The sequence below is a fragment of the Macroventuria anomochaeta genome (genome assembly GCF_010093625.1).
Source record: "Macroventuria anomochaeta strain CBS 525.71 unplaced genomic scaffold BU25scaffold_37, whole genome shotgun sequence".
In the NCBI taxonomy this organism is placed as follows: Eukaryota; Fungi; Ascomycota; class Dothideomycetes; order Pleosporales; family Didymellaceae; genus Macroventuria; species Macroventuria anomochaeta.
Genome location: NW_022985398.1, coordinates 272,408 through 290,592, shown reverse-complemented (window position 1 = coordinate 290,592; position 18,185 = coordinate 272,408). Strand labels below are relative to the sequence as shown.

General features: G+C 52.1%; 8 protein-coding genes across 8 annotated transcripts; 6 read left to right on the top strand and 2 right to left on the bottom strand.

The window, feature by feature from the left end:
* Positions 1-100: 100 nt before the first annotated feature.
* On the top strand, positions 101-1,225 carry BU25DRAFT_478269 (Cloroperoxidase; the record flags this gene model as incomplete). Its single annotated transcript, XM_033710991.1, has 5 exons — positions 101-193; positions 381-520; positions 570-605; positions 655-1,083; positions 1,141-1,225. 5 exons carry the CDS (start codon positions 101-103, stop codon positions 1,223-1,225), a joined length of 783 nt encoding a protein of 260 aa, XP_033557632.1.
* Positions 1,226-4,208: 2,983 nt separating this feature from the next.
* On the bottom strand, positions 4,209-4,799 carry BU25DRAFT_424943 (uncharacterized protein; the record flags this gene model as incomplete). The annotated part of the gene is made up of 1 exon (XM_033708315.1): positions 4,209-4,799. One exon carries the CDS (start codon positions 4,797-4,799, stop codon positions 4,209-4,211), a length of 591 nt encoding a protein of 196 aa, XP_033557631.1.
* A 1,044-nt stretch (positions 4,800-5,843) lies between these two features.
* BU25DRAFT_179039 (uncharacterized protein) lies at positions 5,844-6,400 on the bottom strand. The gene has a single exon (XM_033700898.1). The coding sequence runs from the start codon at positions 6,233-6,235 to the stop codon at positions 5,933-5,935; it is 303 nt and encodes a 100-aa protein (XP_033557630.1). The 5' UTR covers positions 6,236-6,400; the 3' UTR covers positions 5,844-5,932.
* A 1,283-nt stretch (positions 6,401-7,683) lies between these two features.
* BU25DRAFT_350205 (uncharacterized protein) lies at positions 7,684-8,984 on the top strand (the record flags this gene model as incomplete). Its single annotated transcript, XM_033703293.1, has 2 exons — positions 7,684-7,850; positions 7,904-8,984. The coding sequence occupies 2 exons, from the start codon at positions 7,684-7,686 to the stop codon at positions 8,982-8,984; spliced, it is 1,248 nt and encodes a 415-aa protein (XP_033557629.1).
* A 1,701-nt stretch (positions 8,985-10,685) lies between these two features.
* BU25DRAFT_414433 (uncharacterized protein) lies at positions 10,686-12,831 on the top strand. Its single transcript, XM_033707286.1, has 2 exons — positions 10,686-11,108; positions 11,165-12,831. Exons 1-2 carry the CDS (start codon positions 11,097-11,099, stop codon positions 12,419-12,421), a joined length of 1,269 nt encoding a protein of 422 aa, XP_033557628.1. The 5' UTR covers positions 10,686-11,096; the 3' UTR covers positions 12,422-12,831.
* Positions 12,832-13,730: 899 nt separating this feature from the next.
* BU25DRAFT_296097 (uncharacterized protein) lies at positions 13,731-14,010 on the top strand (the record flags this gene model as incomplete). The annotated part of the gene is made up of 3 exons (XM_033701906.1): positions 13,731-13,758; positions 13,806-13,885; positions 13,942-14,010. Coding segments are annotated over 3 exons (177 nt in total), but the record flags the coding sequence as incomplete, so codon positions are not given.
* Positions 14,011-14,441: 431 nt separating this feature from the next.
* BU25DRAFT_179007 (uncharacterized protein) lies at positions 14,442-16,235 on the top strand. The gene is made up of 2 exons (XM_033700897.1): positions 14,442-14,839; positions 14,890-16,235. The coding sequence occupies exons 1-2, from the start codon at positions 14,717-14,719 to the stop codon at positions 16,075-16,077; spliced, it is 1,311 nt and encodes a 436-aa protein (XP_033557626.1). The 5' UTR covers positions 14,442-14,716; the 3' UTR covers positions 16,078-16,235.
* Positions 16,236-16,395: 160 nt separating this feature from the next.
* Positions 16,396-17,335, top strand: BU25DRAFT_494378 (uncharacterized protein; the record flags this gene model as incomplete). Its single annotated transcript, XM_033711774.1, has 2 exons — positions 16,396-16,486; positions 16,560-17,335. The coding sequence occupies 2 exons, from the start codon at positions 16,396-16,398 to the stop codon at positions 17,162-17,164; spliced, it is 696 nt and encodes a 231-aa protein (XP_033557625.1). The 3' UTR covers positions 17,165-17,335.
* Between the last annotated feature and the right edge of the window lie 850 nt (positions 17,336-18,185).

The following is an 18,185-nucleotide window of genomic DNA, read 5'->3' as shown; positions in this document are numbered from 1 at the left end:
TCACAAGCGAGCAGAAGCACTCACCAACAGGAAGACTGTCGTTATTCAATGAACTGCTCCAACAGTACCGAGTCTTCATAGGTCATGCAGTACGCAAACCATGCAAAGCCTCAAGTGGAGGGCATGCATGCAGATGGAACCACTGACCAATGATCAGTTGCCGATCATCCCCGACGTGCATGAACAGTGCATCGTGAGCTGAACTTGTGTCGATTAAGATTACCGGTGGATGCCAAAAGAGGCAGCGCCGTGGAGCACGGTGGGTAGCAATTGCAGGTCTGAGCGACCACACTTGCGCCTTCTTCAACTACGACATTGTTTCAAGGCCGTCCCAATTTCTCATCTCTTTCTCTTTCCTCAGCCTCTGACGTTCCACCAAGTGTCGCAAAGGAACATTGGGCCTCATACAGAAGCTTACAAAACCATTCATCTACCTGTCTGTTATGACATGTGACTTCAACCTCTTCCTAGCCAACCTCATCCTTCTAGCCCACCCTCCCAACAAAGTCATTGCCGCAGGGTTGCGAGGTCACGCAAGAAAGTAGCTCGAATACAGACCACCGCGCGAGGGAGACTCGATCAGCATGTCACGTGTTAAATGCAGTGTGCGCTCCAGCACACTCTCAGCCTCAATCGTAGTCCGACTACCTCCAGGGCCAACCACGGCATTCTCCCACACGACGGCAAGAACATCACCTTCTGGGCCTCGAACACCACCGTGCGACAGACTTTCAACTTTGCGCCATCATTATGTTTTTTTGTGCTCAAGTTCTCCGCTGACTTCCTCGGCCGCTCGTACTGGGTTGATAAGTTCGATCTCGAGGAGCTGAGCAAGTATAACGCTATCGAGCATGATGCGAGTCTGACGAGGAGGAATGCGGCGCTGATACCTGACCAGGGGAGGCCGGATTTGGCCCTCGTGCAGGAGTTGTTGAGTGTTGCGACTGGGAAGGGGAAGGGTGGAAAGGTGTTGCTGACGAAGGAAAATTTGAGTAAGCAGTTGGCGAAGAGGAGGGGCGAGGCGAGGGCTGAGACCCCAGAATATTCGGAAAGCCTATTCCACAACATGTTCGGGAGTGCAGAGTAAATGTGATTCAGCTTCGCGGGCTTGATGGTTCGTGCCACTAACATATACGACAGTTCCTCTATGAGTCTCACGATCTTTGGTAGTCGTGTTGATGACCTCAGACCGATGTTGACTGAAGAGCGATTCTCAGGGAACTAGGAACCACGTATCCGATCACCATATGGACTTACAATGGCGGAATTCAACGCTACAGTGCAGCCGGTCGAGCTGGGCGTTAAGAAGAAGTTGAAACAGCAGTAGACACAACTTTCTGCCTTGGTCCACTACACCAAGATGAGATGAAGCCCGGCCGCGATGCTCGAATTCTGCGCTGTGCACGGGAACCGTTCAGCCTGGTTGAAAAAGCAAGGACGCCGGTACATATTACCCTCTAGGAGCTGCGAGTACCTCCAGACAAAGAACCGTTCTAGTCTTTCTTCTGCATAACGATATCTGCATTCATCGAACTTCACAATCCTATTCTCTCAACCGTACCCTTCGTTTCCTTGTCTGTGCAACTGCTTATATATCCCTTATACATGCCCCTCGTCCGTTGCTGGCCCAGACCGCTAAGTCTACTTTTCCATTAACACTTAATCAGTCACCATGGCGAGAATTCATCGAAGACCCAAGAAGATAATTCCGGGCTGGCACTGCATCAAGCTTTCAAAAAACCAAGACCAAAACATCAAACCTATAACTCGTAATCAAGGCAATACCACACGCCGGAGGTCTTCACGGCAGGCTGCGCAGACCATGCTAGGGTTTTACAACGAGACTGCTCTTGCAAGCCGAGGTCGCGAAAAGAAGAGCGTCACTGAGCAGGTTGAGAAGAAGATGAAGGTAGGAGCGGTGCACACGCGGCGTATATCGAAGAGGTGTTAATGTAAACCTCCTGGGAGGTGAAATTGTTTGCTTCGGAAGAGGAGGGACTTTGGGAGCTCTGCTGGCTCGTGTGCGTAGATGGTTTTGAGATCAATTGTTCAGATTGTCTTGAGTTGTAAATCAGTGATTAAAGTTGCAATTCAGTCAAATGTTAAGGAAAGGATCCACCATATCCAAATTATTCAATGTACCTAAAAGCGCCGCCAGGGAGGGACTCATTCAAGGTTGAAGGCATCCTTCTTGCTCAGGATGGTGTCCGTGAGCTCGTCATATGAACAATGGAAGGCATTTAACAAAGAAGGCACCAGCTCTTTCTGCAGAACGAGCACTTCATGTACTCTTCACAGTGTACTATTGCTAATGCTTCTCTTTATCCACTGCCTCTTGTATATCGCAATATATTTCCTCTCAGCATCCCTCATTGCAATTGCTCATAAGACTCAACACATACAATGGCACTCTTGAACCGATCCACATAACACACGATGTCTTGCTTTCTAACGCACTTGCAAAGCGAAGCTATACTCCAGCGGAAACAGCAAAAAAACTCAAAACTATTTCCCAAAGCTCGGCGTAGGCGGGTTCGCTATACGCATGTAGAGCGCAACTTACGCACGCGGACGAGGCCAGATGGCTTCTACAACGGGACTACTCTCTCACGCTCCGCGTCTGGACTGAAGGTTCAAATTGAAAAGAGGCAGAGGAAGGAGAGGCCGAAGGGTGTGACAGCTACGGTTGTCGAAGAAGCGTTGAGTGATCAGAAGGCGTAAAACAGAGGTTTTACGAGCCGTGTAGAGACAAATTACGAACTGAGCGGACTTTTTCTTGCGTAATTTAAGATGATCTGCCTAAATCAAAAGCTGAATACTCACGACTGCTTTCTATGAGACGCGGCATACATTGCAATGCACACTGTCTGTAGTTTTAACATACCAATGTAGCCCGGAGGTAGACAATGAAGCTTGACTCATGACAGACAAAGATCTGAATGAATGTGTTCATGATCTTGTTGCTAATATTTGAACAAAGACAACTTGTTACACTGTCTTTCATACGGCCACTTAACGTCAGGTAATGTTTACTCGAACCAGGTATATCAGCTTCACTCCTTTTCCTCAAGTTTGCCAGACCTTAGCGTCTATAACAATTGACGGAATGTATGCACCCACCCAAAATTGGTACAGAAACCAAGCGCCTGTATCTTATTGGCTACTCTACAACAGGTACCATGAAGCATTACCTGGTACCAGGTGTCAAACCCTGACCCAGGTGTTTACAGCCTCTCACAGCAGCTGCAGATGTGCTCTACGTCATGAACTACATCACTGTCCCACATATTCAGGGTACGTATACTATTTATGTAGCCGCAAACACATGCACCAGACAATCTGATCTAAGCTCTCTAATTGTGTACTAAGATAGGGTGGGTGCATACATTCTGGCAAGCACCGATAAGCGACGCACTATAGTACTTTAGACAAAGTACAGGATCAGCTCAAAATGTTCGCTCGGACCATGAACTCCCAAACTCCACGATCTACGCGCAGAGTATGCTGCCTTTCCCCTTGCGCTCTGCGAGAGTGGGGACGTCATCGACCCCAAAATGCTATGACATACACTGCCGCACCAAAGCCTAAGTTTCAGCCTCCACCAACAAACACCACCAAGGATGCAATACCCACAACAGAAAGACCAGAACTTTCGTGCAAGCGCTTCAAGCCCCGGTACACCATGACCGACGTGCTCGACAACGCTGGTCCTCGGGCCCGAGCATCAGGCTTCCTATGCATCGAGTGCAATTTTCCTCTTGAAAAAATCGTCCAGCGACGCCGCTCACCACGTTTGCAGGTGGAAGGCGAAAAGCCGTTTGGATACTACAAGGAAGTCAGCCTGTGGCGCCGTGGAAAGGGTCTCAAGGTGTATGAAGATATGTGGGTAAGGTAGGGACCGGGAAAGAAGGGGTGGACGCGAGCGGTGCGAGCGCTGTGGATCAAGACAGAGTTGCTAGATAAGGGAGGTGTTGACGTTGTGGGTAGCATCTTGATGAACAGGCTTCGTGGATTATATTGATTCTCAGAGACGTCAGTGGTCTTGTCGGTTCCTCTACGTGAGTAGATTCTACTGATCCTTGCGTCATATCCCGTAAATCGATCTAACTCCAGGCTCAAGTGTCAGAATTGCAGCCTCCTGTCCTCAGTCTATCGAGTGTATCCATGATGCGATCCAGCATCACAGACCACAACGCTTTCCGTCCTTCTCAGCAGCTCACAACCCCAACATCATCAACCCAGACCTCCCACCCCTCATCCCCTGCACTCTTGCTAGTCACAACGATCGCCAGTGTGCTACCCGTTTCCGGAACACCTCCAATGACCTTCACCTTGCCGCCAACTTTCTTCCATCCGTCCTCTCCAACATTGAATTGGCTGGCTCCGCAGCTCACGCCATCCAAGATAACCTCGATCCTCGTAACGCCCTCACCCCTCTTACCCGCGACCCACGCATAACAGTCCACTGTGGCACCGACAGGCGCATTAAGGCCAGACTGAGACAATGTAAGAGTGGATTCGACGGTGGATGTGGCGTGCGCGTAGTAATAGTGCGTGCCTTGGTGCGTGAAAGGATTGGCGAAGACACCGCGGGTCGACCAGGCGGATTCTACGATTGGAAGCCACGGTTCGATGGCGCCAGACTCGAAGGACGGGTTGATGAGGTAGTTCGTGCACGTCCGCGTGTTGATATTGGGGGCTGTTGGCAGAGCGGCGGTAACCGACAAGAGGCAGAGAAGGACCCAGACAACGATGGTGGTAAGCATGAGCGGCCTGGAGTGGGTGGTGGACAGTGCCATGTTTGTTGGTGGTGGTGATAGCTTGAAAATAGGTTGAAGTGTATTGTTAAGTGGAAAGGTAAGAATTCTTGGAAGCGAGGTCGAGTATCCGCTTATATAGGTTAAGGTATCGGTGACGGGGAGAGTAAGAGAGAAGGTGAAAGCCCGCTCCCGTGCGGAGCCTTGGTGCCCCACGTGGTCTCCTTCACTTCGATTCCAAGTATGCACGGTTGTCGGCTTGGACAGCCTTGATGTGCTCTGTATCCAGGTTTTGGGAGGGCCGAATGGTTTGCGCGTACAACAACGTCCTTCAAGTGGTATCAGGGGAGAACAGCTGCGCTGCATGGAAAGCAGAGAAACATGTCCTCGCTCCCAACCACCCAAACATTAAAAGCACACGTTCCATCCTGCGGTCACTCCAACGTTCTACTCTTACTATAGCAACTCTGCGCTTGTCGCAAACCGGTATAGTGACCGAGACAAGTGCATGCATAACGATGAGGGACTCGATAAATGTTACCTCCGCAACACAGATCTGAGACAAACGTTGGTGATGGGCTGGTGAGTGGCGATCTGGGGTCGAACAAGCGAGATTGGTGGCTGGCCTATCAGGGTTGCGAACTCCTCCAAGCGGAACTCAAAGCTAGTGTGAACATGGAAATGTCTGTGAACACCTTCTGATGTGTTCCCAGGCAATTGGTTGCGACTGTTTGGGTGCTTGGATGAGGCTCAAGCGTGCTCCGGCCCAATGGGATCGTGTTCCGCCGGAGAAGCAATGCCAGTGGTCGACGTTACAAATATGCAAGTGGTCGACGAGATCTTGAGAAAGGAGATGTATGAACAGACGTCCAGTCAAAGTACGCAACTGGAGCCTTTAGCCGACGACAGCCACTTGAGCGACTGCAGCAGTATTTAGTCGCCAGACTACCGAACCCTTGACTGTCGACCCACCACTTTCCTGCAGTTTTGGCGCACATTTATGCTGCCAGCTGGCGCACCGCACTCCTATCAAGACGATGTCAATGGAGTTGGAGAGTCTGGGCTGCTCTGTAGGTAACCAAAGTCCCCGAAACTAGGTTGCAGTAAGCAGTTGATAGCCTCCAGGCCTAGGGAGATGACTGCAGCGAATCGACTCTAGCTGCCCAGAAGCTCTGTTATGTGCATGCTCTGACGGACGCTGTACCCAAGATCAGAGCCGGCGCAACGATGGACGTACGAAAGACGAAGTGATGAAATGGAAAGCTAATGTGACGAAACAAGTGTAGCAGAATCAAGAAGCAAGCGTACTGACATGGCAAGAACAGAGAGGAAGCAAGGGCGTACAAAGAGAGTTGAGAAGGCAACAGCATTGAACCGCAACAGCGTCTACGAGCAGGAATTAGCCAGGGCGCCGACAGACGTTGACTAAGCGCACTTTGGCCGTGGAGGTTTTTAAGCTTACAATGGTAGATAAGCATCTCTTACCGCGATGCCTCCCCACAAGAGTACTCCCAAGGCACAGGATATTCTGCTGTCTTCCTTACCATTTGGAGATTGGATTGTAGAAAGCTGAGCTGAATGATGGTTTCGTGACCTCGCCTCGCACTTCACTGTACTCCTTCCTCGCATGCACCCTTGCACTGTGATGAGGCCCAACATCGTGCATATGCAGATCTTCGGCCGGGAAGTGGGTATATGGTGGCACTGCGGGTGATGTGCATATGCTGTGCCGCTGTCTCTTGAGCAACATCGGGCAGCATCTCAACCCACGACCGAGACCTCGAACAAACTCGTGCTTGTCGATGTTGCTAGCCACTTACGCAAAAGGCGCCTTTGGGGTGGTGGCCTTGAGTGCCTGACGGCCGGCTGGATGACACTGCCAGATCATGCCATGTGTTTGCTAATCCAACAGTCCGTCTGGCGAAGTTGTTGAACTTGTGGGATCGCGAGGCGGCGGTACCGTGCAACACATGCATGCTGCCGTCCAAGATCGTAAGATGTTGGATGGTCGGCAGCACGACAGTCTGTGTTGACACGTCACATTTTGTCTCAAAGCGTACAACATGAAGCTTCCATCTCTTGCCTCGAGGCGCGGTACAGTGTGTCTGCCGAAGGTCCGAAGGAATGATACGCTGTCTGCTGCTGGATCTTGCAGTTGTGCTGGACGACTGTAGCCCGCTGGTTTGAACACACGTGCATCTAGATGCACATGGACACCTGGAACGACTGGTTTTTTGGATCTTCGCCTGTGGGTCACCCGAGATCCAGAGATCAAGTCCGTGGGTACCTGGTCGGCATGCCTCGCGTTTGACAGCCAGCGGTGCGTCGGAAGCCCGGAACTCGTTCAGGATGGTCGAGACAGCTCGCGGTGTCTCCGTTGATGGCCACGAAGGGTCGCGCATAGATGCGGCGCCTCAATCGGTCGTCCAAAGTCGTTCCAGCTCGGCACAGATCTTCTCGTCAGTGTCGTGTGTTTGCATCCAGAAACCCACGCGGACAGTTGTCCTGCGCCACAAATTGCGCACGCCTGACTGGCTTCCTATTTTGGGCAAAGGACGTTTCAGACATGCACCTCGTGGCCGGGTAACCTTGGCTCGCCGCCCCACTGCCTTGGCCTCGCCTTGTCCAGCGACCTGCGCGACATTATTCGACGACCGACAACCCACCTTCCACTTCGATTCCACCCTGACCCCTCGTGCAACTGAGGATGCTGCTGCCGCGACGATGAATTTAGGTTGGAAGAAGATCTTACACAAGCGCTGAGCGGCTACGCCAACGCCAACGCATCACTCCCGCCTGCGGCAGCTTTGCAAGGCTGGAGTCCCTCGGTCATAGTCGGCTGACTGCTGCGAACCGCCCCGAGGCATCTGCAGACGAGATGAGGAAGATCGCAATGCCGATGGAGAAATCGCGCAGTGGCTTTGCTATGCCTGACCGAGACAAAAGTGGGTATCGATCTGCGGCGGCGGTTGTGGAGAAGGGAATCAAGAGGAAACGTCCGAGTTATCGAAAAGCGGCTGTTAGATTGATTGCTTCGTTGCGAGGTGTCAGGACTGAAGTCTGGAACGAACAGCTGTCTTCAAGCTTGTCGAAGTAAGTGTTCGGATGATTCGCAAAATGTCGAAGACATGCTGATGTTGATTCAGTCCTTTCTTTGAAGCTCTGCTTCGATTGCCCAATGAGTTGCACATCTTGATTCTCAGCCAGCTGTGCATATCAGATCTGTTGGCATTGCGTAGAACATGTCGCATCTTAAACGTGCTTGTGGCAGGTTCTGCACCCTCACTCAGTCGATACTGGGTGAAGCATCGGATGGGTAACCTCCATCTGCGTTTGTATCCTACCACTCGACCAACTGAAGCGGACTTCCAATATCTCCTCGCTATGCGGCGACGACATATTGCTTCCATTCGACTTAGCAGACAGCTTGCCAACTTCCTGCTGGGTGACGTACAAGAGCAAGTCGATTCTCGCCAAAAGCAGCTGTGGACATCCGTTTATGAGAAGATGATGCCACTCGTGTTTGGTGTCGGTTACTTCCTCGAGGAGCATCGACGAGCGGTCTTAGACAGAGACCTTGGACAGATACGACCGCGGTCGCACATCGGATACGACATCTGTACCACGGGTTGTATGACGAACCAAGACTTGAAGACCATGAAGAAGATGGATGCGCCTTTGCGGCTGCAGTACTTCTACATGTACTGCTTCATACTGCAGGTGATGAGACGGAAGTTGCGCCCTGCAAACCGTACTCGAACGGTTGGCAACTTCCTGAGAGGATGGTCGAATCACTCTGCTTGCTCTGAAGACATAGCCTTCCTCCTGATATTGGGAGGTATCGGTCAGATTGCTAAGCTGCTTACGTGTCCCACCTACACTGATCGGAGGAGGTATCTGTACGCATACATCACGCACTTGTCGCCGCATGCAAGCAAGTGTTGGAGAGCACACTGGAAAGACATTGGTGTTGTCTCACCTGCATTGCTGGACGATATTCCATGTACCAGTATTGGTATCACGCAGCTCGACCAGATCTGGGAGCCAGGGATAGCAGAGATGATGAAACCGGAAAGCCGAGCTTTCACTACTCATGAGAAGCTGCGGTACGAAGAACTGCAAGTGTCGAAGAAGTACATCAACGAGATCATGGGATACGACATCTTGCGGGTGTCAACTCCAGAGTGCGTTGATATCGACGATGAGATGGAAGATAGGAGACCGTAAATCATCGTATCCAATAATTTGCTAAAGCCAATTGCCTGCACCTGCCATCTCCGGATCCGCATTGAGGCTTCGTCACGCGTACAGTCTAGGCTCTTCATCAGCTATCGTGAGATTTGCTCTGTTGAGGTTTGTAGCCGCAGCTTTCTCTAGTCTGTCTGTTTCGATGCACCCAAGTGCTATGCATTACGTACAGTTTTGGGTGCGTAGCGCGCTACGTCCGGAAGCTCATCAAGCTCAGCGGTAACTAAAAGCACGGCGCCCCATCAAAGGTAGAGTGGGTTCGCTGCGGAAGTTCAGAGCCATCGAATTGAAGCTTGTGATTTTAGTGTGTTGTTGTTGTTACTGACCTTCCTACACGAGGTCACTAAGTGCTGGCAGTGTTCTGGGCTTCGATGTACGGGCAACTGTACTTTGACCTGCCATGCACGACTACCCCAATTGGGTATTCACGATGCCCGTTGGATCGAGTTGGGGTTTGATCCTGCGTGCTCAGATGGTCGCCCTCCCCAGATGTCGCATTGTCCCGGCGTTCTGGCAATGAGAAGCAAAGACCATGAGATTGTATACAGCATTGACGTGGTAGGTTGAAGACCCTGCAGTGGTTGTTGCGCACCACAACGAAGAGTCGCCGAGCAGACCAACCGGACATTGTGGATTTGGGTGGCTGAGGGCCCACTTGATGGAAGAAGCTCGTGTATTCCTTCTGGAAAACTGTCACATATGTGGAAGGTTAAGCCTCATCCAGCAATTGGCCGACTTCTGCGCGAGGCGAGGCTCTCTGAGCCAATGGAGACACGAGGTCGGGGATTGCCGTTGCGCAAAAAGAAACGCAGCCAGATCAAAGGCCAGCTGCGCTCCACTTTCATCCCACTCTGGAGCGGAGCAAGCACGAAGACGTGCAGATGCAAGTGGAAGGATGTAAGGGCGGCATGACGGGCGGTGCATTCAGCCAAAACGCGCATTACGCACGGTGTGTGAAGCCGCTAGGGGCAGCCGTTGTCCGAATTGTACCGCATCTGTTTGGGACAAAGATGTTCCAGGAATGACGTTGAAAGGTTGCACATCCAGAGGCAGCGGGTGGTGAGCGAGGAGCGGAGGGATTGGCAACCTCCAAGACGCAGATCACGGAACCAAGACGGCAGTTGCAAGCACCCGGATCGGGGAAGGGCACCAGATGTGCATTCCACCTGGCTGTGGATGCGGCGTCGCGTTGATACAGCAGATCCATAGTGCGTCATTATTGGCTAGCGGGCGGTTTGAGGAGATGCAACTCAGGCGAGGTTGCAGTGCCGTCAAAGCACCAAGCTGCTGGGAACTTGGATCGGGCTCTGTGCGTTCCCCGAACGCAGAGGTGACACGAGATGCACGGAAGAGGTCAATGCGAGGAGAAATGCTGGAGGCGAGTGCACAATCTCGGAATGCATCGTAGTCGACGTGTGTAGTCGTCGTTACGCAGCCTCCCGGCGATGCCATGGTATTGTGTGTGTGCTCCTCACATGTCAAGTGTCGAGACTCTTCGGACGCTGGGACTGCAGTCGCACGCAGGCGGGCGAAATGTGGGCAGCCAATGATGGTGGCTCCATTCACCGCAACTACGACCCTGGCCTAGCGCTGGTGGGCATTCTGCGGGCGCTCGGGACTCTCACGATGGAGGGATGCCTCCGCGTCGCCATAATGACTAGTTGCTATCGTTCATTTGGGGAGCTAAGTTCCGCCGTCTCCCTCGGCGCATGCACGCGGCTCTCTTCTGTCGCTCTCGTCGCTCGCATCTGGTGTAGCCTTGCCGTGCTGGTGGCAGCTTTATAATCCCTTTGAGCCCAGCGGAACGTTTGTAACCACACCCAAGACATATCTACCCCAACCGGCGCCACATACATACACTGCCATCACCACGCGACATCGCCACCCCACCGGTCTTCTGAAACCTGTGGAGCATTTCCTGGCGACGTCTACCACTCACAGCAACACCACCACACACCTGTAGCATTCCTGGTGTTGATCGAGGAGTGTGATCACACCCTCTGCGTTGCATCTGTCAGCTGAGCCGCAAACCTGACCCACCCTCACGCATCCTCGCACACCATGAGGTCGTAGAGATTAGAGAAGGAGAAAATGGATTTTACGGTATGGCATCCGTGCGCTTGTTGTTTGTTTGACATCACTGACATAGACATACACAGATCTCGCTAGCACACTTCTGTGAGGTCCACGGTCCGACATCTATCATCTGCACACAGGCCTCGACTGCGCCATGTGGTTCTTGCAATCCATGCGTGACGCCGCCGACGGACGAGCCGCACTCGGCCTACTCCAACTATGGACTTTATGATCAGCCCTCGTCACTGAAGCTGGGCCGTCTGCCTAAGCTCTCGCCGTTCGAGACACCGCCCACGAGCCCACGTTCGCCCTCGCATAACCCTTACTTCCCTAGCTTTTCCTCATCTGACAGCAGCTTTGGTGGGCGGAGACCTAGCAGCACTTTCGATTCGGATTCGGACTCTTGCGAGAACTGCCAGATGGTAGTGCCGAAGAAGTTCTGCGACAAACTCCCCACCGGCGCACCAGGGAGTCCCTCCAAAGACGGACGAGGGAGGAATGGCAGCCCAGTCTTGCGCAGCTCTCAGAACTACCCAGTCCGTGGACCCTACCTTGGTGACGATGCCAGCAGCACCCACTCGTCTGAGATGTCAGACACCGAGCATTCCAAGTCATTCGAGAGCAGTGCCAGCTCGTACCCCAACTCTATCCCTCCTTCACCCTTGGTCACCTCGAGAAACATGCATACACACACCTTGACATACATATCTACCAACCAACCGCAATCGCCAACAACCTACTCCTCGCTGAAGCGTACCTGCATGCGCACTCTCTCCACAGAGGTTCTCCCACGTGGCAACTCGTCTGGAGCTATTATGTTTGGAGATCCCGTTGCTGGATACACCATCGCATATATCTTCCGTATACAAGATTCCAGAGCTCGTGGATCTATCAAGCATTACGCATTGATTGCAATGGTCGGCCGCGACTGCCGCAAGGCTACCAAGGCTATGGTCAAGGTCACCGAAGTATTCCAGGGCATTGCAAACCGGATCACTGCGTTGGCTGAGAAAGTCGAGCGCGAGGCACGACCCTCTTCCGCGATTGCCGACACCCCTCCACTGGGTACTTCTGCATCTTCTATGCCACCCATATTCACCTCACCGCAGAAGGAGCGAAACTTCTCGTCGACTGCCAGCTCACCTACTACACGCAACATCACCCCAGTATCATCATTCCTGTCTGCAAAGAGAATCGATCCCGATGGCTTCCCTCGCGTTTCTCGTGATGCTACAAGACCGAAGAGCTTGGCTGAGATCGTCGGTCAGGAGAACTTCTTTGTCGAGTTGCATCGCGACTTCTGCCAGCTGTTGCACTTCCTTATCAAGCACTTCGCTTGATTGCCTCACACATGTTGTTACATTCTTCTGTACATCTTTGTTGTTTCTCATTTCTTGTCTTGCGATTTAGCGTCTCCTTTTCCTCTTCGTGCGTTTCAGCACCGGCGTTCAATGGTCATCCTGATCCTGTACATCTCTGGTCTGTTCATAAACGGCCACTGTTTTCTACGCCTGCGATCTGCCACATCGGCAGATCAGGCTCGATACCCATCTGAGATACCCCAGCCTGTTCCTTGTTCCATTGTAATGGGGGGTATACATAGTTGATGACCATTAGGTCATCGTGTGGGTTGTTATGACTTCACGGCAGTAGATGGCTCGATAGGTGATTGATCGCCAACGACATGCTAGAAGAAGCGGCACCCGTTGCTTGTATAGTTAGCACGAGCAGAATGCACAAACAAGTCTACTTGATATCATCAACCACTGTCCCCATCTCTCTTCACACGCAATCTCGCCGAAGCTTCTTCGCTTCTTCTTCGGCCTCTGGTGTCGAACCATAGAAGCCTCAATAATTGCAGGTCATCACCATGGAACATCCTGACAATGACAGCTCCATGCTTCTCCACAGCCAGTTCCACAAAGGAACCACAACGGGACCGAGAAAGGCAACGACCAGCGGACCCTTCTTTGACGTGCATCGCTCAACAGACCGACATCGCTCGCCTCGCATACACGGCCCGCAACGCGTCATGCCTGATAAGGATCGATCGATAATCAGCTCTGACGTCACAACTCTTCACTTCGACGTCAGAGCGGCCGGAGACATTTACCCGGGTCGCATACAAACACTAAAATTACTCGCAATAACTACCATCTGGAAGCAAGGCAAAATGTGCAACATGGCTATATGCTTTTCTCACAGATCAGCAACTTGACAGCCGCAAAGATGCAGCAAAAGCTTGGTAGCCTAGAAACCATTTCCGGCACCTGGCACGGCCAAAGCCAAGTTCCAAGTGCCCGAAAGCCAAGTTTTGTCTATCGGTGACGAGCACGCTGACGCCTGTTATCCTGCTGTAGGGCTGAACGTGGGCATCCACTCTCTCTGATACGGCAGCTGGTAGAGTTCTGGAACAGTGATGCCATAACTGACGACTGACCCCGGTTACGACGGCTTCCCGCAATGAATGTTTGAAGGATGGGGAGGGGTTATGTAAAGATATATAGCACCTATGACGACCTCCCTACGTTCTCGAATCCTTCCACATCCTATACTACAATAGCCTCTTAACCACAAAGCTTGACCTTACTTCCAGCACGTTAGTACTATTACTTGACAATGAACTCCAACACCAACAACGCTGCTGCCGGCCAGAAGGAAGACTACCTTGACAAGGGTATGTGCTCTCACCTAAGTGCATTCCATATATGCTGACACCTTCAGGCCTCGACGCTGCCGAGAAAAAGTACGGTGGTTCTATGGGGCAGGACACACAGAAGAACCGCGCCGTCAACGAGAAGATCGTAAGTCGTCGAAGAATACTTCGTTCATGAAGGAGACATTGCTGACAAAGTGACAGACAGATGGAGCCCGCAACATGTTCGAAAAAGCCACCGGCAAGAACGTCCCCGAAAAGTTCTCCAACTAGATCCTCCTCAATACCCTCCCGCCTCTCCCTCGACGTTGACGAGTCCACGCACCCTCCATCAACTTGTTACGAAGACGCACACCCAGCCCCAAGGTCTCCCACATCACCTACGTCACCAACTTCATCACGGTCGCACACCTTCCCTATTATACATAAGAGAAAGCACAAGAACAGAGCGTCCATCGACTCTACAAACTCGGCTGCTTCTCACGACTCTTTTACGACTGCACATGAGAACCATGGAGCGGAGGGAGACGAAGAGAAGCATGGTATACTTCACAAGATCGGGACGGGAATGCACAAGGCTAGACCGTACGTTGAGAGATTGAGCGGAACTTATGAGCCTATGCCTATCAAAGAGCCTGAGCAAACGAAGTAATGAAATAAGAACGTTGTACCGCAATTCTGCACTCGAACCTTGCTACATGTAACGTCGGTGCCAAAATAATGACGTCGCCAAATGAAAAGTACAACTATCCGCGAGTGGTTAAATCTTTGTGGCTAGCTTAGACGACAATTGAGCTCAAGTATGGCATTAAAGTTCACTTTAACCATAAACATGTGGAAGTCGCAGTGCATGAAGGAAGGCGCTTTCTGTCCGGCTGGCCGAATCAACCAATCATGAAAAGCCCCTCCAAAATTTTGGAACTTTACAACCCCCCGCAGTAAACACTCACCGCAAAGCAAACCTCATCAGAATACCAAAATGCCGCCTTACGATAGCGAGTCTTCAGACGAGGGCGAGGACTACACCGAGACGAACGTTCTGCTGGGTTATGCCACCAAAGATGCTACAGGAGATGCCATTTCTCACATTGGTGGCGCGCCGGTACGTGCAAGACTGTGAACAAGAGAAAGCTTTACTGACGTGCAATACAGAATTGGATAGACGACAAGACAGCACCCTCTGGCGCGCTTGCTAAGTGCAAAGTATGCAACGGCCTCCTAAGCCTCCTGCTCGAGCTTAACGGCGACCTTCCCGACCACTTTCCCGGCCATGAGCGAAGACTATACATCTGGAGCTGTCGGCGAAAAGCTTGTAGGAGGAGGGAAGGAAGTGTAAGGAGCATTCGTGGGGTGCGCATTGCAAAGGGTGCATCAGCCAAGGCGAGTGCGAAGCCAGAGAAGGAGATCAAGCAAGAGGAAGAGAAGCCGCAGCCTAAGATTGGAGAGTCGTTGTTCGGTGTAAAGAACAGCACAAGTTCTGCAGCACCTGCAAACCCTTTCTCTAATCCCTTCTCCACAAATTCGAATAGCACCGCGGCTGCAAACCCATTTGCTCCGTCTGTCAGCGCAAACCCGTTTGCCGCGCCAACCGCTTCCACACCTACACCCGCAATCGGAGTCACATCTGAGGACAAGAAGGATGAGGTCTCCACCACACTCCCCGAGTCTTTTGCGCAAAAAGCACGCATCTCTGCGCCTACGACTACCACACCACAGCCGGCACGACCTCAAGAGCCGTGGCCAGTAGAGTCAGCATTCCCAACGCCCTTCCCACATTACTCTCTCGATGCCGAATACGAGACCCTCGGGACCGAAGCGCCTCAAGTACCACAAAACGTACGCATGATGGACATCGACAGCGAAGGCGGCGCAAGCAGTGGAGGGAAGGAAGACAAAGAAATCTACGAATCCGCGCACGACGCAACGTTCCAGAAGTTCGCAGACCGGATAGGCGAGAATCCTGAACAGATTCTGCGTTACGAGTTCAAAGGGAAACCGCTGCTATACAGCGATGCAGATGCCGTTGGCAAGGCTCTCGCGTCCCATTCTGAGAACGGCACATCGAGTAATGCGAAGGTGCAGACGACTGGGAAAGGAGGAACAGGTATGTCGCGATGTCAGAACTGTGGTGCTGAGAGGGTATTTGAGGTTCAACTCACGCCGCATGCCATCACTGAGCTCGAAGCTGAGGAGATGAGCATTGATGGTATGGAGTGGGGCACGATTATCGTGGGTGTCTGTAGCAAGGACTGCAAGCCCAACGATGTCGAAGAAGGTCAAGTTGGGTATGTCGAGGAGTGGGCTGGTGTGCAGTGGGAGGAGGTTGCGTCGAAGAAGTAAAGATCAAGTTTCTCGAATCTACGAAAGGTGGAAGCCACCTCATTCTCTGATCAATTCAAGGTTCAAGCTGCACGCATATGCGGGAATACTCCGACTGGTCGAAGCTTATTTCACTAGACATTTGCAGGCTCCAGATACAGCCTCCTCTCGTGTTTGCAAATCCTTCACTTTCACTCCAGCAACCTCCGCTCTTGGCACCTAACCTAAACCCTCGCCTACATTCAGTCATACACTTCCTCCTCACTCTCCATCCTGATACCCAACCACAAGCAGCACGAGCTATCAAAGACTGTCAACCTCATCTCAAGCTTCCATATCATGGCGAACTACAGACCTACCTACACCGACGAGAACGACCTGGGCAAGAGGCACCAGGACGTCTTCTCTTCGCTCAAGGGTCGCATCCTCGGTAAGTCAACCCTCGGTCTCCAGCCCACAATATCTCCCCTTTCTTACAAGTTTACTGTACTGACAACCTTGAGTGAACGCCCGCGCGTACTACAACCACACCTATCCGCACGCCACTCGCTTCGACCTGATTACCACTAGCGATAGCCCCTCTGGACGCTTAGATAGCTTGGAGTACCGCGCTGCACTGATCGTCTACCCTAATTCAATGAGTAGGGAGTGGAAACTTCTGTACAAGAGCAATGTGTGTCCCCCCATCGAAGACGCGGCGTTCGAGATTTGCTACTGGGTGGAAGAGGACATAAAAGAGGTGTTCGATGAGGTCTTGGAGGTTGGTAGGTACGTGGCAGTGAGGAGGAGGAAGAAGACTACAGAACCGGTGGGAGAGTGGACTGCAGCATCAGCAGCAGTAAAGAAGTCTACAGCGTCAGCAACGAAGGATACTACAGCGTCTGCGATGAAAAACACTACAGCGTCTGCGATGAAAAACACTACAGCGTCTGCGATGAAAAACACTACAGCGTCTGCGATGAAAAACACTACAGCGTCTGCAGCATACAACAACGTTGGACAGGGCGAGGCAACGGGACAAGAAACCCTTTGGAAGAGCAAACACACCGTTCGAAACCCCACGATACCCTCCAAGGATACTGTGGACACACGGGTCATCGAGGAATAGCGCAGGAGAAGAGCAAGGACACCACCTTCCAATTCAAGCCTTGCGGTACGGGCGAAGTGCCGACGAGTAGCAAAAGTGCAGGTTCGACCGATGGCATTCCTCTCACGGTCGGGTTGAAGCGCAAGTTCAACACTGGCACCGGCATAGAGAACATCAAGCGTGTACGAGCCGGTAGTCTCGATAAGGAGGTAGGTAAGGAAGAGGTCTAAAGAAGAATTGCTATTGACAAATGCTGGAAAACTTGCGAGGGCGCAATACATCACTGCAACCTCCCCCTCTGTCACCATTCAAGATACAAACAGAAGCGACATGACCAGCCATAAACACCTCGGAAACCGCGTAAAAATATCCTATCGTAAAGACATAACTACCGACTCAACCGAGCGCTATGATACGGCTCAATCACCACATATCGTCTCTCCAGATCCTCAAGCATATCCTACCGCTCCCGCTCTCCCCCGTTGCTTCTGGCCCAGCTAGGCGCTGAGTTCTCCGGCACACAGTTCCACGGCCACGTTTCGCAGCCCCCGCAGAAGCAGGCCGTTACACCACACCTCTGAAGGGAGGGGAGTGTACAACAACCTTGGGTGTTGGCGCCTTAGGCCTCTTCTGCTTCGTGTCTTTTGCATAGCTCCTAGTCTTTTGGATTTTTAGTTTGACGGGTTTGGGGTATCTGGACTTTGTTCGACGTTTTCGTATGCCTCCCCATCTCGACTGGCTTTGCCCTTGCTATGAGCAATCGACTTCTCGAAGACGGCAAGTGCCTTGGTCGACCAAGCCTCCCATCTGGCATCCGCTTCTGCCTGGCGCGCAAGAGCGGTTCCGTTGTACAAACCCTTCGACTTGCTGGCTAGTGGGTGCAGACCTTCACAGCGAGGAGGGTGGGGTTTAGCGAACACCTGGTCTACGTAGTCATTGGCCTCTTTCGCAGTGGCCGAGAAGATTGGAGAGTCGAAAGGTTGGTGTCGTGCATGGCTGAGGACCGTGACAGGTGTTGTTAGATAGAATTGTAAACACAGTG